Source organism: Crinia signifera, chromosome 4 (assembly GCF_055691185.1).
Source record: "Crinia signifera chromosome 4, ASM5569118v1, whole genome shotgun sequence".
Taxonomy (NCBI): domain Eukaryota; kingdom Metazoa; phylum Chordata; class Amphibia; order Anura; family Myobatrachidae; genus Crinia; species Crinia signifera.
This window is the reverse complement of record NC_139220.1, coordinates 121,600,400-121,618,670: the sequence shown is the minus strand read 5'-3', so window position 1 is coordinate 121,618,670 and position 18,271 is coordinate 121,600,400. Positions and strand designations below refer to the sequence as shown.

General features: G+C 41.6%; 1 protein-coding gene across 1 annotated transcript in view; it reads left to right on the top strand.

Annotated features, from left to right (window-relative positions):
- Positions 1 to 320: 320 nt before the first annotated feature.
- The window catches only part of SLC6A15 (solute carrier family 6 member 15), a 68,470-nt gene continuing 50,519 nt past the window's right edge, over positions 321 to 18,271 (top strand). Inside the window, exons 1-2 of the mRNA XM_083182343.1 lie at positions 321 to 522; positions 16,697 to 17,144. Of these exons, the coding sequence (XP_083038469.1) occupies positions 16,856 to 17,144 (289 nt within the window). The 5' untranslated portion in view covers positions 321 to 522; positions 16,697 to 16,855. The remainder of the gene's footprint in view (positions 523 to 16,696; positions 17,145 to 18,271) is intronic.

The following is an 18,271-nucleotide window of genomic DNA, read 5'->3' as shown; positions in this document are numbered from 1 at the left end:
CAACAAAGGGATGAAAGTTGCATGGGAAATCACCCTTGTGCACTGACCCTTAGGCTTGGCAAGGGATTAGGGGAAAAACAAGAATGTATGTCATGTTGTTATAACAACTATATAAATGAACACCATCCAAAGATATATTTTACATTTTGGTTGAAATTATCCTTTCACTGAAGTTCAGTCTAGTGTAGGTGGGGGCTAATAAAATAATAATTGGGGGGAAAAAAAGTATTTTCACCCAATTTATTTGTTTGTGTCTGTGAGGGATAATGTAGGTATGACGTCTCATACACTGTGTATGGACCACTCCCTGGACCAGGATGATGCACGCTGCTTGCTACAGCTTGTACCGAGGTGGAGAATTTGTAGCAGACACTCAGCGCTCAGTCTCCTCCCTCCCACTCATTCCTCCTCTTAACCCAGCTCCCAGGGAACATGTGCAGATCCGTCATCATCACACAGTGTACACACAGCAGGCGTGCTCCCTGACCACACCACCGACCATCTCCATCCTTCTCCCAGCAGGTAAGAACTGCCCATTGCATCTTATGTTATTAGTATTCTACTCTAAATTGTGGATGGGGGGCTACAGGCATTTTATATGAGCGGATGGTGCTGGGTGAGAGTGCTGCAGGCCTGTCTGATGCTGGTGGCATTGTATTTCTTGTAGGCTGTAGATGGTATCAGAGGATGGAGGGCACATGTGTGTAGCTGCTGTTCTGCTGCCTGGCAGCTAATGCCAGCACCTGCTGATTGGCACACACCAGATATAGTGTGTACCATGTGCCATCACCGCAGGGTGACTGGGAGACAGACACCTGTATTGTTTGCCTGCAATATAATACAGCCATAGAGATTGTGCCTCGCCAAGGGTCAGGAAACACATGCATGATTCCTTGTTATTCTTATGTGTGTGTGATGCCGGCTTCTGGCTGGATACAGGACATTAGATGGCTTGCAGGGGCTGCCAGGTGTAGGAGCTGCTTCCCTCTGCGCAGTGTAAATGAATCATTCCTATTGGAATCAGGCAAAGGCGCCTGTGAAGGTCGAAATACAGAAATGTATTTAATAAATGATGCTATCCCCCTTATGGGCAGCATTAACTCTCATTAGGACGATGCCGGTCCTAATCATATAAGCTGACAGGGCGGATGAAGGGATGAAGGTGCTGCTGACTGATGCAACATCCCTGGGAGATGAAGCACTCGTTAGTAAATGTCATTGATGTGTGCAGTCTACCAGGAATGTCTGGAAAGCTACAGTTGCCGCAGGTATGCCTGGCAGGCTGAGCATGGGTATTATGGTGCACTGCCTCCCAGGGCGGCCTCCATTGCCCCCCTTCCTCCATGTAAACTACGGTAGAGTAAGCAGGCGGCCGGCTGCTGGTGCACTGGAGGTATTGGTGCTGGGTGGCTGATTCCCCGGCCTCCTCCTCCCTCTGCTGTCTGTGTGTTCTCAATGACAAGGGTGGGCCGGCCCCTCTCAGCTCCCCGTCACGCCCCGGGTCATTGTATTCCTGTCATCTTTAAAACATGAACTCGCCAGTGCTCCTGCACATGAACCTTTGCCTGCTAATTAGAATAGCAAGCGTGCTAGAAGTACTAGGGGTACATTTACTACTGTGGGAGTTTTTAGAAGGGAGAGTTGTTTCCCGTAGCAACCAAAGTCTAGCTATTATTCTCTAGTAGGTGCTAAATAAATGACAAGTATAATCTTATTGGTTTCTATAGGCATCGTCTCTCACACTTAAGTAACTGTACCCCTCTCTCCTAAATCCTATTATTTTCTCATCATTCTCACTGATCATCTCATATAGATGCGAGTGTACACTACTTTATCTATGTAAATGTAAATAACCCTGCATGTTTCTACTATAAAGGAGATAGGCTTTGTGTGAGTCACTCAGATTACAACATGCATCTTTTATTGCTAGCATGAGTCATTAGAGTAGTCATCATTAGACCATTTCAGTCTATTGTTGACTTGTAAAGTTGTAGGTAGTATGAATTATTGCCTGTACAAAAAGAGTAACAAACAAAAGTAACAAACAAAAAGCACATTTCTTTCCTATCTGTTAGTACTAGAGTTATACATTCAAATGTTTCTGGATATAAAAGGATGTACAGAAAATATGCACTATAACGATAACAATCGACTATTGCTTGCACTAGACAACTACTTATATTGGTTTTAGTGCAAATCTGCAAAAATCATGATATATCGCTTGTGTTGGTTCATAGTATGGACTTTGGTGCTGTTATATGTATTTTATTAGTTCAGAAGCATTTTAAAATACCTGTTTTTGGAAAATACTGGATTTATATTGTCCATGACATATTTACTATGTATTTCTTTATGTGCGGTCTAAACATTGCCAGAGACTAAAGGTGCGTACCCACGGTAAGATATAGTGCAAAATCTAGCACAGTATCTAGCTAGATTAGTGCACTATATCTTATCGTGTGTACGCACTATCCGTTGTACGATGTGCGCTCCCGCTGGTCGTCTGGCAGGGAGCTGCTCGGGTGAACATGCAACTCAATTCTGTCTAGAAAGCATAAGATAGTATAGTGTAGTACAGCTGTGACATCATATCGTATATGATATCTTATGCACATTGTATGTTATTTTAAGCACAAATCTTATGCTTTTGACCACTGGGACTTTCCTGGGAAATCTTATACAATTTCATACGGAACATTAATCGTACCGTGGGTACGCACCTTAATATATAACTTATAACATAACTCCCATTTGATTCTGAGAGTGAAGGAAGGAATACCACACACATTTGTGCTTTTATTATTTTATTTACTAACATTTCTTTGTTTCACTATATTTTGATCTATTATTAAAACAATGTCTCATTATTAGTAGAGATTAGCTATCTATTATATGGGAATGTCTCTGACTACAGTAGAGTCCACACATTTGTTGATAGGGTTCGCACATGGTTGGTCTAATTAATTATTCAGTCTGCAGCAACAAAGTTATGTCACTTGCAGTGCAGAAGAAACACAAATAGTATCTTTGTGACCCTTTTAGACTTTTTGGAAATCCCTTAATCTCCAAAGCAGCAGGACACTACACCTGCCCCGTTCATTTTTGGTTATTGTTTTAAATATTACTGTGGTGGAGCCAGTCAGAATGTCTGCATTTATGGTTATGTATAGTATGTAATCTGTGCTGTTTCTGCTGCATGGCTGGGAAAATAAGTATTGTACAAACTGCCCCCAATTTACTTAACAATAGTGGCTCAGTTTAATGCCCGGTACACACCAGGACGATGTTGCTCGTGAGTGGGTCAGCACAGGAACATACGACCCGCTCACAAGCTGACGGCGCCACAGACCCGCCGCCGACACGCTGCGAAAATGCCACTGATGTGATCGTGATCTGATCATGACCCCACCCACTGCAATGGTCGGTTCTGAGATCCAACCTGCAGCAGGTAGGATCTCAGAAAAGACCGACCAACCCGCGGGGCCGCTCATCGGATCGGGATCGCATCAAAAGGACAGCGAAATGGCCCAAAACATGGCCAATTTACATACAAACGGTCGAGATTGTATCTAAATTGAGTCGTTTTGCGCCAAATTGTCCTGGTGTGTTCCCCACATAAGAATGCACCACAACCCCATTAACACTCAATTAAGGGGTCATGGTATCCACTGTGTTTTTAGCAAACACATGTATGCTCAGGTTTCTGTTGTTTGTGACAGTACCACTTATGCCATCTATAGATACTGGCAATGCATACCAAGCAAAAGACTGGGTGTATCAAGCTTCACAAAGTGATAAAGTGGAGAGTGAGAAACAACCAGCCAATCAGCTCCAAAACCAGCCTGCAACATGACAGGTAGGAGCTGATTGGCTGGCTGTTTAGTGTAAAAGCGGTATTATTAAGCTTTAGCTATGGGACTCCATTACCAGGAAACAGGACCTTATACTATTTTGTCATTGCATACTGATATTATCTGGGTGATAAAATACATCTCAATAAGTATTGGCTTGGCCTACTAATCATGACTCTTTTTTTGGCCTTAATCTAGAGGTCTGCCACAGCTGTTCAGTCAAGGAATTCTTAAAGTCCTGCAAGCAGTTGTTAATTTAGCTTTAATTTAGCTTTTTTCTATATGTCTTAGTAACTTTTTACATTTTAGTATGCTGAAAATCAGGAGTAACTACATTATCCGTAATTAGTTTATGCTATATACAGGGGTTAGACAAAAATATGGAAACAGCACAGAGATGGTACATGTGTGAACTAGATGAGCGTTCTCAACATCAAACCGGATGTGGTGCCACAGTACTTTCTGCATGAGGGGAGACCTGTCAAGGCGGATGGAGGTCTCAGTTGCTGTCGACATTGTTCTGTGCAGACATTAGTGAATCATGTCCTAGCTCACAGTCTTTCAGAGAAGGCAAATTGTTGGTTCCCGGATAGTGGGCTTTTCTGTAACCGCAGTGGCCACTTTATTTGGGATATCGCGAGGAACTTTATCAAAGGTAAGGATGGCACAAAAACATCAGTTAAATATCAGCATGGATGAAAGTGTAAACTGAGGGCCAGACAGAAGGGCATTAAGAATGATTGTGACCAAGAAGAAGAAGACAACTACTGCAAAAGTGATTACTGAGCTGAATTGACATGTTCTACACCCCATGTTTACAAGAACAGTGAGGAACTCCACAAGTACAATTTTTATGGGCAAACTACAGTTGTCACTCCTTTGGTAGACCCAGCGAATGCCAAGAAGTGGAAAAGAATGGTGTAACACTTATAAATTGCGGACTGCCAAGCAATGGAAGGCTGACGTCTGGTTCGATAAATTGTCCTTCACCCTCTTCCCAACTGCAGGATGAGTTTGCATGTGGATAACATCAAACCAATCATACTGTCTGATGCCAGGAGTGAAACATGGTGGAGTGCCAGTGATGATTTGGGCAGCCATATCACATAATGTTCTTGCCAGGCTGTTTTAGCAGGGCGCCGCACCCTAACAAATTTTTAAAGAGCAAATTGCGCCCTGCCCGTTTATCAGCGCCAGTTGGCTAGCGTGCTTGAATGCAAGGGAGAGATTGGAGGAAGGAAGCCCAGCATCTCTGTAGTTGGGATACGCCCCTAACAGTGACAGCGGCGGGTGGGCCTGCCACTGACACAGACATTGGTGGGCCCACATACTTTTTAATGATGTGCCCAAAGTGAGCACACTGCCCCAGCTCCCCCGGTACATAGACTGTAATCCTCTGAAACCATTGCCTGGATTGTGTCTGTTACCAGACTTAGAGGTAGATGGACACGCGCTAGGAACTAATGTATAGAGAAAGAAAGATTTAAGAATTTATTAAACATACATATTGCACTGGACAGTGATCAGATAAAACATAAAAAATAAATGTATAAAATCATGAAAAAATATATATATGAAAGACTTCCGTAGAAAGGATAAGTCCAGCTATGATAGCCGCAGTGTGTCCTTGTATATGTGGGGCATAATCTTTTGCAATAGCCACAAGTGTTTGTCCACTGTCTGGCCAGACAGAAAAAAATGGGTAACCCGATATCTTTTTTGTTTCCAAACAATCAGTCACTTTTAATACAGTGCTGTATTGAAAAAAAGTGTCAGTACTTGTTACCAGACTTTGCCCCCATTGCTGGCGAAAAGATGGAAGCTGCCTTCCCTCCCCATCCCACCAGGGAGCAGAAGCTGCTTCTTCCCTCCTCTCACCCAACCCCGTCCCTCTGGCGACAAACCACCCCACTGCTAGGGGGCTGCCTCTTTTCTCCCTTGCGATCCCTCCGCGCTGAGCAAAAGAAACAGCTGCAGCACATCTCTCTCTGCATAGCTGCTGCTCTGCTCTTTTCCTGTCACCACAGCAGCAGTGAAGGCATCAGATGCCAGGTGGCCTGGCTGGATTGGGAACAAAATATAAGTGGCACTTTTGGGGGCATTTGGAAAGGTGCACTACTGGTGGCATTAAATTTATAAGCAAGAATAATGGGGGCATTATGTTCAACAATGTGTGGCATAATGTGTAATGGGAATCACAGTGTGCAGCATATTGTGTAATAGGCAGTACAGTGTGTGGCATAGTGTGTAAGGGGCATTACATTACGGTGTGTGGCAAAATGTGTAATGGGCATTACGGTGTGTGGAATAATGCATAGTGGTATTACGGTGTGTGGTAATCACCTCATCTGGCGGTCATTGCCAGGGCCGTGGCTGATGCCGCCTGTCCTGGCCCGGGGTTTCGCCGTGGGGACACTCTTCAGTCCTCCTCGGCACTCCTGTCCTCCGTCTGCCTCCTTGGCACTCCGCATAGGGTAGATGTCACTGGTGATCTTTTCCAAAGGGGTTTTCCGGGCCGATGGCGCTGCCCACCTCCTGTCAGGTGTCGCCACATCCTGCGCCAAGGGACACCTGGAACTCCAAGGAGAATTCAGGCTGTATTGCATGGCAATGCCAGTTCTTCACCGTATTAAGAAATAAAATCATTATTTTCTTAGGTGTTTCTACTGTATATTTGTATCTAACCCCTACTTCTGCAAATTGCGCAGGACCTGACTAATGTATAGAAAAGCTCTTGCAGAGACATTGTGGATCTACAAACTGCCCTTTCTTCATTTAAAAATGTCCAAAATGGGGAAAGCAGACCACTAAATCCTCTGTGGGGTGCTATGTACCTAAATTTGCACAAGTGTGTACTAATTTCTGTATAGATATATTCAGGGCTGGATTTCCCACTAGGCTTGTGAGGCAAGTCTGGACTAATCAATGTGTGAGAGTTGCTTGCGAAATGCAGAGTAGGGACACCACTTTGTCGAGTTTTGAAGAACAGTGTAAAAAACATAAAAACATTTTTTGTGTATGATTCTCAGTAAAGTAGATCAGTGTTTTTCAACCCTGGTCCACAGTTGGTGCACAGGAATCCACAGACAAGATAAGAATGCCCTCGCACAACTCCACCCCCGCTCGGCGAATTCCCCCTCACGGCTGACATTTGTTTTTTTTTGCTAAACATCCATTCGCATCATTGGGTTTAGAAGGTCGTGTCTCTCTCTGGTGTCTTAGCTTTGCCCCGCACCGCTCGGTGCGAATGGGACGGTGAACTAGTAGTTCTCTGTGTTCACTCGTACCCAGTGTATGCACATGCGCAAAAATGCACAGAAGTAAAACATCGCTCCCCCGTGCAAACGCGCAGGGGAGCGAGTGACCCGCCTTAAGATTATCTGTCCACTCTTTCTGATTGGAATGAAAATTTGGTAATGCATTTGTTCCGAAACACTAGAACACATTTTCTGGCTTTTGGAAGCAAATGGTTGTTTATCATGTTACAAATATAATCTATCTATTCCCAAAAAATGCACTAGTTTCATGTAATCAACATTATATTTTTTTGCAGTCAGTCAAAAATGTAATGAAAATAAACATCTTTTCATAACTATAAATAAACCAATTGAAGGACGCCCTATCTCAATTAGTCAAACTATTTGAGATAGTGTTTCCTTCGATTGGTTTCTTTCTCGTTTTGAAGTAATGCAATAGTTCATATATACTATACCTTTTGATTATGTTCCCACGACTGTTTATTTTAAGTCTTCCCTGTATGAGTCCTTCTTTATACATTTCAATTTACACAGTGTGCAACAATTTATTTTATGCTGGTGAAGAAAGAGAAGATTTTGAAAATGTCTATTGCACAGTCTAGGGGGTAAACATACCCTCCAACATGACCCATTCCATTAGGTACACAATGCTATGTTCCTGGACTTCCCTGCCAGTGGCAGTTACAGAGGTAGGACTCCAGCACAGACCAAAATTCAAAGAGGGGGGTCACATCAACTGCGAGTGAGTTCAGGACAGTGATATTTGGAGTGGCATTAGGTATGGCTCCCCTTTTTGAATATTTGACTGTGCTGCAGCCTCACAGCTGCAACTGCCACTGAGCATTTTGTACCTAATGGAATGGGCCATGTTGGAGGGTATGGGTAAATTTACTAAGATGGGAGTTCTATTTCACATGGGATGTTGCTATGGGCAATGGCTTTGTATGTAAGTAGAAGAATTTCATATTGAATGCGGTAATATACAGGCAACCAATGGAGGGACGGACAGAGCGGATCAGTAGACAATGAGCGTCTAGCCAGGAAGATCAGCCTCGCAGCTGCATTCAAAATGGTAAGGAGGCTATTGCAATAGTCAATGCGTGAAATAGAGTTTTTGTAGTGTCTTGTGTAAGGTTGTAATTGTGAGCTATTTAATCATTGAAACATAATCTACCTAGGTTTGATTTGGTATACTACAGTAGGTAAACTTTCATTGCATTGGCATTCATAAGGTCAACATGATAATTCATGGTCTCTTTGCAAATTAACTAAGTTGCATTACAATTACTTTTATTGTATATGAAAAAGGACTCTCAATCTGGTTCTACTGAAATATTCAGCACTCGCCACTCATGTATGTTTTTGCTGTAAACATCGGGGGGGGGGGGGGGGGTATTTAATTAGTGCGTTTATCTTGCACCCTTGTCATTAAACAAATTTGTCACCCATGCCTTTTCACTTTTTTTGTGTGTGTGTGTGTGTGTGTGGGGGGGGGGGGGGGGGGCTCAAATGTGGGGACAAAATGGATGCAATTTCAGCTGGAAAGTGGCAAAAACATGGATTTTCGGCTCATTAATCCAGGTGACAATTATTTCTCCCAGGCGAAAAATCATCCCTCCGTTTGAATCCCCATCGCTCTAAAAACATCAAAATGCAGATTAAATGCCCCCTGTAATCAAACAATGTTACAAGGGTATACAAAGAATAGAAATAAGTCCCAAGAACAGGGTCACCACTCAACCCTAATATAGGAAAGCTTGTTTTGGAGAAATGGACCGATGGGCGATGAAGGGTTGTGCACACACATCTCCGATGTTTTTCCCAGGAACATGAGATATACAAAATAAATAAAAGCAGGTGTCAGCAAAAATTCCTTCAGGTCTACAGGATATTAATAGGTTTCACGAAGTGGGTAACCATATGCGTACCCTCACTCACTGTTAAAACAGGCAAATGGTGCTCATAAAGGTGTATTTTATAGGTTCACCACACGTGCAGCATCAAAGGTAGGGGATGCGTACCGTACTCACAGGTGAATGTGTAGTTACAGATGCATCTCGGTATCTTTATTTTAAGAAGGTGGGTTCAGGGCCGGCGCCACCACTAGGCAGCTCTAGGCATTTGCCTAGGGCGCCGGCACCTGGAGGGCGGCAGTTCGCCCCTCACCCCCTGCACTGTGGTACCTGCGTAAAAAAAACTTCTGTCCCCGGCGTCCCTGCTGAGTGCTGGTGTAGGGGTGTCCGTGCCGCCGGGGGAGCCTGCGGCGCTGTTATCGTGTATACGCTTGTCGCGCCCGGCGGGGTCCCTACAGAGCATAGAAAATAACGCCGCGCGCATAGCGCTAGTTATTTTCTATGCACTGTAGGGACCCCGCCGGGCGCGACAAGCGTATACACGATAACAGCGCCGCAGGCTCCCCCGGCGGCACGGACACCCCTACACCAGCACTCAGCAGGGACGCCGGGGACAGAAGTTTTTTTTACGCAGGTACCAACCAAGACCCCCCGCCCCCGCCCCCGCCCGGCACCGGGGCGCCCCCACCCCGACTCGCCTGGGGCGCTCCGGTGCCTTGCACCGGCCCTGGGTGGGTTCCTCTCATAAGGATGTCAAAAACTCTGTATAAGGGTATAAAGAGACAGAGAGCCCACTTTCAATGTTGATAAATTAATTTTGAACGGAATCCAACCAGTTTATTACTAGGGTTACTGGTGGTACTGTATGCTCTTAACCTACTTTAACCTCAGTATGAGTTTTGTTCTGTGATAACTAAACACAATAGTTTTTGCACCTATTTGTCCTTATGTGTTTTGCGGCATACACACATTTCAGTTTTGGTTATTCTCATGTACGGTACATTGTAATTTAATCTTGAAATTGAAGATTCATATGAACTGTCCTAATTACATATGTCACTTTTTCCCATTTCCCAAACATACCGATTTAAAGTATGCTTTGAAAGTAAAGGCATTCCAAAGAAAGAAAATGTCAATGACTGGTTTACACCATCTCCAGAACATGAAACCTCAATGGGTATTTTGTCTTTAATATCACTTATATAAACTTTTTGGGCAAATCAATCAGTATTCAGAGCCAGGGATGTATGTCCCAGAGGCAATGGTGTTGCCAGACTCCAGTCTCCAACCTCGACTTGAATGTACAGCAGCACCCATGTGGCTCACAGCAGGATCCAGGTTTGACCACTGCCCTTCCGATGGAGCTCTGCAAGGCACCCGCTGTTGCTGCAGCGCTTATTGGCTCTTATCCTGGAGTCATGATAACACCTGCAATAAGGACAGTTCCTGCCTGGTACCACTCAGCCTGTACTGCATTAAGCGACAATGTACCTGCTGCTGCTGGACTGAAATGTTTGGTGAATGGGGATTCTGCATTCTGCACACTTCTGGACCACATAAGTCTGACCTTGACCGATCGGCCATTTTCCCATAGCGTAGCTGTAGCTTGCCTATTCACTGTGGGCTCCGGACTCTGTAGACCGGCTGAGAGTGCTATCTATATAATTCTGTAAGTCGCATGTATTATCTATGTAATGATTTCCCTTTTTTTTAAGGCAGGGCACCAAACTCCGACATGCCTCTGGTCATCTGGGATGAGTGTATGCCCCTGGCGTGGCCCACACTATGCCCCTGGCGTGGCCCAAACTCTGCAGTAAATGCCCAGTAAATACTGTACTCCCAAGTACAGTTGAATCCAGCTGACTCTGTCACTTCCATCTGCATCATCTAAGCATATTTATGACAATACAGGCACTAGTGCAGGGACGGGGAACCTTTTTGGGGCCAAGGGCCACTGTGGGAAAATGCTTTGGGGGCCATATTTAAAAATAAAAATCAACTTACAAATTGCCCTGTGGCAGCCGTCCCACGCTCTGGCGGCTGCAGCTGAATAGCACTCCCTGTGTCCGGCTGCTGTAGATCATGTACAGGGGAAATCTCGTGAGAGGTCGGTAGCTCTTGCGAAATTTCCCCTGCACTTGACTCCCTGCAAAGCCGCAGGGCGGGTGGGCAGGCCACACAAACAGGCTACGGGGGCTGTATATTGCCCTGGGGCCGGAGGTTCCCCACAGCTGCACTAGTGTGTTATATATAACTGTTATATACCACAGTGGGCAATCAGTAAACTGTAAAAAATAGAACAATATCAGTATTTTGTGAAAAAAATACATCTTTATATATAGTCATTTACTAGATACAGTACCTTGGTGTTTGATACCGTCAACTAAATATGATTTAAGACTATGCAACAATCTGTTTCTGAATTATGTCTGCAGCAGGACTTTAAAAAACATGGGCATCTGGAACCCGGCCCAGTGGTATGCAAATTGAATATATGAAATTACAGTAGACAATTAGTTGAAAAACAAATTTTCTCTCTATACACTATTCTCTTTAATGTCTGCAGTTGTGACATGTGACAAATGTTGCTGGAGCCTTCATGGAAGTAGTTTTTTTTTTTATTGTTAGTTCACTCATTTATAGTCATACAAAAAATAGGTGTCTAATCTGTATGCTACTCAGAAATGATGACTGAGAATTGTATTGCTGTGACCTCATTAGTAGAAGACTGGATGAACTCATATAGAGTAGGCAGGATCGCAAACGTGTGGGTGATTTAGGGGTGCAGGTACCTACTACTCAATTTATATTTCACACTGTACTTACAGCCAAGCTGCCTGGCACATTTTAAAACATATATGATGCCAGGTCATTTAGTTCATATATAAAATGATAAGTGTTACTAATGTACTGGGCCAAAATAATGGTTTTTGCATTGAACATTTCACATTGTAAATGTATTATTGTCCTATGTAATAAAAGGCTCTCCTCTATGGAGGGAATTCAAGTGTTTTGTGTGCCAGTTCCCCCTTTTTCTGTGGAAATGGCAGCTAATTTGCCATTTTAGCATCTGTTTCTGCAAAAGCAGATTCGGCTTTACAAGAGCCGGATCTGCAGAAGGGAATCCCAGCCGTTTCCCTGGCGAGGACTACCGGAATTGAATACTCAAATCCCATTATTTCTGAAAATTGGAAATAATGGGAAACATTGAATACTCTAATATGATGCTCTGGTATTCCATATGCATAACTTGAATTTTAGGCCATAATGTATAGTTCAGTAAACATTACTTAGGTTTGCTATAAATATCCATTTAATATGGGACACCTATGATTTACACAGGTTTTGTGGGTGGCTCAATTCAAGCCAGCATTTCACATGGTTTTAATCAACCTGTGTTAATTCATACCTCCCACCTGTCCAAATTAGGACGAGACAGTTCATCAATTTGAAGAATGTCCCTCCCATGGGTAGCAATGTCCTGTGGGTGGGGGCAGTTGGGGGGAGCTGGAGATCACTCTGCAGAGCAGCCGGTTATCGCTGAAAAGAGAGATGCCGTGCACAATATGCCCAGATTAGCATAACCCACAGTTCTACCTCCATGCAAATGACAGACACACAAAAACTAGCCTATTTACGAAAACCCATTCAAGCCCAAGTGAACTGAGAACCACTCTGAATGGAATACATACGGATGTCCGGCAGTCAGGATGCAGGAAGTAAAAAAGGCCTACAGCATTGTCCTGATGTGTCAGTATCCTGTCAAGGTCTCAGTAAGTATACTTATCCTTTCCCCCTACTCCCCTAACTCTTCCTACCAGATTCCTTTACTTAATTTTGTTCATGATTTGTTCTTAATATGTATATTGCATAAAACTGTAAGCTTTGTTAAATTACAATAAAAGTAAAAAAAAAACACTCTTCCTAAAGTACGTTTCTTTCCCTTCCAAATATTTAAGAAATCCAATATCAATCAATGTGGAAAACCACACAGTATTGATGCTATGACATACTTATTTATGGTTCATCCATAAATAGTAAAATGCCAATTAAAGTGAAAAAGTTGTTAGATATGGCAATTAGCAATAAATATCCACACACATAGAAGTTGCAGAATACTCGCAGTTTGATTGACAGAAAGCCAGTGTTTAGGGGTAGAAACATGATGTTTTATGGGCGTGTTTGTAAAAACACAGGTATACAGTGTCCAGGCATTTTTCGGGTGGGCCTCTGCCTTTAGAGATGACCACATCCAACCTGCTTTTTAATCAGATTAGTGGACGCATTAGACTGACGCAGATGGAAAAACTGGTCAAGGGTTCAGTTTTTGCAAATGGATCGCTATTTGCGATGTATTCCCAATTTTGCAAGGGGCAGTTTTCCTTTCTTTCACACCTTGATAAAGCTATAACCACGGATAAATGCGTTGGTGGATGAAGGAGAGCACAAACCACAGTCCTTCTGCTATCTAGCACCTTTACATGTCCACCAGTGACCAGAACCCTTTTTGGCTCACCTATACCATCTCTTATGGGGAAACCCTGCATTAAAAGCAGACATATATTTATCATACGGCACCGTATGGACTGTCATACAATATTTCCTCTCTGCACTCAGTTTGCTTACAGCAACATCTTTTTTAAATACATGCATTTATATGTTTTCTTTAGTTATGTTTCATCATCTATTTTAACCTATTTTATGTAATATGAATTACTATATTTTAAACTTTATTAAATACTTGTTTCTTTAATACACATAAAGATTGGCACCTCCATTGTTTATACAACACAATATTAAATTTATTACAAAGCGCAGTTTTAAACCCCACCCTTTTTTTGTATTCTATTTTCCTTTCTGTCTGGGCAGCAACTTTTTCTTGCAGGCAACTGTTTTTCTTTTCTAATTAGCGACCCAAGCTGAATAAGGCCCGCTATGCGATATTTATGGACATTGTCAGACTACATGTAAATATTTGATTAATAAAAATATGTAATTAAATGCTGATTCAGTGCACCTCTGTGACTTGAATAAAAATCGTTAAAAAAAATCGAGACTTTTGCTCTAATCCTGCAAGGCTTGTGGTCACATGACGGAAACGCCAAGATCTTTTAGCTTTGAAGTTCCTTTGGGGTATGTCATGTGAATAAGATATTTATAATTATTCAGAATACTTTGTCTTCCCCAATTACATTTTCTTTTACATCATTTTTGAAGCAGAAGATATGAGATTTGTGACCAGTTCAAGAGAAAATTTGTGTTAAATTTGTAAAAAAAAAAAAGATTGAACTAATCTTCTGTAAAAAATTGAGCTCCTGAATGTAAAACAAAACCTCACAGGAACATCGGTGTTAATCTGAGAAAATGTTATTTCTAAAATCTCAGAAGGTAAGTCAGGGACAATTGGCAAGTTAAAGGTTTAGTCAGCTTAAATGTAAAATATAATTATTTATGGTCAGTACATAACGAATTAATAATAGTAGTTGATGGCCTCACACAGTACAGAGAAAGTTCTCTGTATTCTCACTCTCCCGATAGAGATATAAGAGTGCTGTGCTGTCATTGCTAAGCTGGATGCCTGCTCTGTTCCAACTTGGATTTGCCATTACATCTTCCTCAAAGGGTTAGGCTGCATTATACAAGCCTTGATCAAAGGAGACAAGATGTCAGATGCAAATTGATACAGATCAGACAGTCTCTATCATACAGCTCATGGGAGCATTAGGAGACTCTATATTTGTATCAGAAAGCAAAATGCCAGGCTTGCAGTGATGGTAAGTACCACTGCTTTTAATATTTACTGACCATAATGGCATATCTATAATGGGTCCAGGGTATGCACTGCACAGGGGCTCATGGGTCAGTGTGTCCGCTGCACCCACAATTTATTTTTCATGCAATGGACCTCATTCGTGGTGACTACATTCTGCTCATGCATCATCACTGGAAAGATGGCACCGGGGAGGGGAGGTAACAGCTATAACCGTACCCTATTTCTTAAAATGTTTGTGACTGTCCTTGCTTCACAGTTTCCAAAGGCTGATTTCAATTTAACAGTGTATGTAATGTACAAAATGCTATGTGTAAAGTATACCTTTGAATAAGTGATATCAATGAGGCCATTAATTTGCTGGAAGACATTTGGTTTATTGCTATGATTGGCTACTTGCTAGGCCTTTTACCCACTAAGCATCGTAGGCCTTCGCTTAGGGTATGATGCACTTTACAGTTGCCTGGATATCATATCCCTTTAAGAAGACATAGCAAGCTATGCTCCCAAGTCTATAGCTTCCACGATATTTAAAGTAGCTGGCTCAGCAGTTTTAAGTTTCAGTACAGTCCACATCCCATGAATGGGCATGCACTGCACTTCCTCAATACCTGAGGCTTATGTTATGACATGTGCTGAGTTCCTCCAATCAGGAGTCAGCACATGCTACTCTGATGTTTGGGTGGTTTAGTGGAAAGCAGACTTTGTTTAGATTCTTTTGTTATAGCTATTCTTGTTTTTCCAGCAACTCATCCTGAATCAAGGCGTTTGCATTATTCAGGGGCAAATCATTTTCTTATCCACAGTAATATTAAATGAAAAATATTGTGGTAAACTACAGGTCATTCATTACATGTACAGATTTAATTGTTCAATTTGATAATTTGTTAACTAGATTGACAAACTGAATCAGATTGGTCGCTTATTGCTAAATCAAAATTAAAATATTCACAACCAGATATAGCACCATCCATAACAGTGCACAGGCAAATTGAGTGTGTCTTTCTAGTTAGGAGCCACAGTTCAGTTAATTAAAGATACAGGTAAAGGATTATCTGTTAGAATCCAGGACTAGTTCCTTAATAACAGCTGGAGAACAACAGTTATAGAACGTTGGTCTTTTTCACAGGAACTGAAGCAAATCTGTATAATGTAACACGTTGGCTGGTATGTCGGGACGATAGTTCTTTAAGTGGAGCCTGCTGAATGCCCTTATATCTGTGATCCTCGTATGCTTTTTTTTTTTTGGGGGGGGGGGGGCGACGACATAATATTGATGATAGGGGTCCAGACCTACTAAACAATACCAATAAAATGAAAGAATTTTTAAATTATGAAAAATATAGCATAATGTGTAGTTAGTGAAAAATGGCATTTGGTAATTACCATAGAACACATTGATTAACAGGTAAATGATTGAATGGAAGAACTCTGCTGGGCCATTTTTTTTTAAAACTCTGATAGAATCTTCTGGGCAGTATGTATCAGCTTGTGGGTGAGTGAATACAAAATAAACATGCAGTCAAGAAAACAAACTAAAAGGTGAATGTCTCTGGAAAAATACGTAGAACATATTACACAGCTTAAGAACATTTGTGAGATTCCCAAAGAACTTTGTAAAACGTATTTAGGAAAAGTATAAATCCATTATTATAATACATTGCAAGGCTACTTTCTTCACGCTGTGGAAAAATTCTGCATATTCCCGCGCCTTGAGATGTACTCCATTAAGTGAAGTGAATAAAGGCATTATGGTTTCACAATGAGGAGTTAAAGTCAAATAATCCTTTCTAGCTAATATTACAGTAACTAATCCCATGCCTGGCTGTACCCCTGTTGTTAATAAATATGCTGTACTAATGCATTCTGTATCCTGTCTAATGACTATTGTAGAAAGTGAAATACGTAAGTAAGGGTGTTAAAATGAACAAATTCTTGTGTATTAAATATATCTGTCTTTTCTAGATGCCTGAGCACCATGGATCTCTGAGAAGCATTGTTTTTGAAATAAAGCAGCTAAAATAATCTTAACGAAACTGACTTTGATGATAGAACGTGGTACTTTGTGGACTTTCCTTCACTAAATATTGAATAAATACATAAAATACAGGCTTATTACTTCAGATGCCTAAGAACAGTAAGGTAACTAAAAGAGAACTGGATGATGATGTTGTGGAATCAGTTAAGGATCTGCTGTCTAATGAGGATTCGTGTGATGAAAGCTTTAAGAAGAGTGAGCTGATGGTCCATGATGAGTTAGATAAGGACAGAGATATTGAGGATGGGTCAGATACAGAGGATGAAAGACCGGCCTGGAACAGTAAACTCCAGTATATTCTTGCACAAGTTGGATTTTCTGTAGGCTTGGGAAATGTGTGGAGGTTTCCATATTTATGCCAGAAAAATGGTGGAGGTAAGAAATATTGTTTACTATGATTCTATATTGATTGAATCTGTAATAGGGTATTTTCTTCCTGTTGCTATACCTTACTTGGAGTGTTATCTACCATGCATAGCATTTTTAATGCAATACAGCCGACCATTTATCACAGGCATAGGCTTCTACTAGGCAACATCAGCTACAGATGGCATTGCCTACCAAGTACAAGTGCATTGTAAATACGGGGAATGCAATCAAACTCTGAAATTTCAGAGTTTTGATTATATTTTAGCCTTAGTACATCCCACTCTTTTTGTTTGAACAGTATATTCTATTCATTGCTGCGCTGCTTATTGTTTTACCGATGATTCTTTTTTTTTGTTTTGTTTTGTTCCATTTCCTACTGCGAAACAACTGCTGTTCGTATGACCCCGGTAGCTATCGCTACCAGGGGAGTGATCAATAGGATCCCTCTCTGGAAATATGCGCTTGCACATGTGTGGTCTGATGACCTTGTATGCGCAGTAGTGAGGCCAGCACCTAAACTAGCAAGTACAGTTAAGTGTTTTCACTTTACTTTTTCACATCACATTTTAATACATTTGGGGTGAACCTTAATGTCTTATGGCCGTGATTATAAATGTCGGTACAAAGTCCCAATAATTGATAGTTAAACCCGTGTATCTCTTTCTAGGCTGAAATGAATTCTTATGTGCATTGGAACTAAGAGAATCTTTCCTTTATGTAATGCAAATTCTGTTCTGATAATCTCCTGGAACACATATTTGTGTATGTTATTAATAGCTTTTTCCCCTCTAATTTACAGCCGTTTATATTTGAGGTGTTATTTACATTTAATTACATCTCCTGCTATTATGCTTCTAAATTACAGTCATTCTCTCATTCCAAAGCAGTTACAGGCGGCCTGATTCACTGTGGGGTATTCCAGGCTGTACTTAACCTTTAATATCAGTAATAGGTTAAAATAATACATTTATAGGTTGAACTTGATGGACTGATGTCTTTTTTCAACCTCATCAACTATGTTACTATGTATATAAAGAAACTAACTGTAATAATAATAATACATCAGGAATATATAACAAAAGCTGCAAGCTATAACAAACAAATGTAACAAATAAGAATAAATGAGTTAAGGG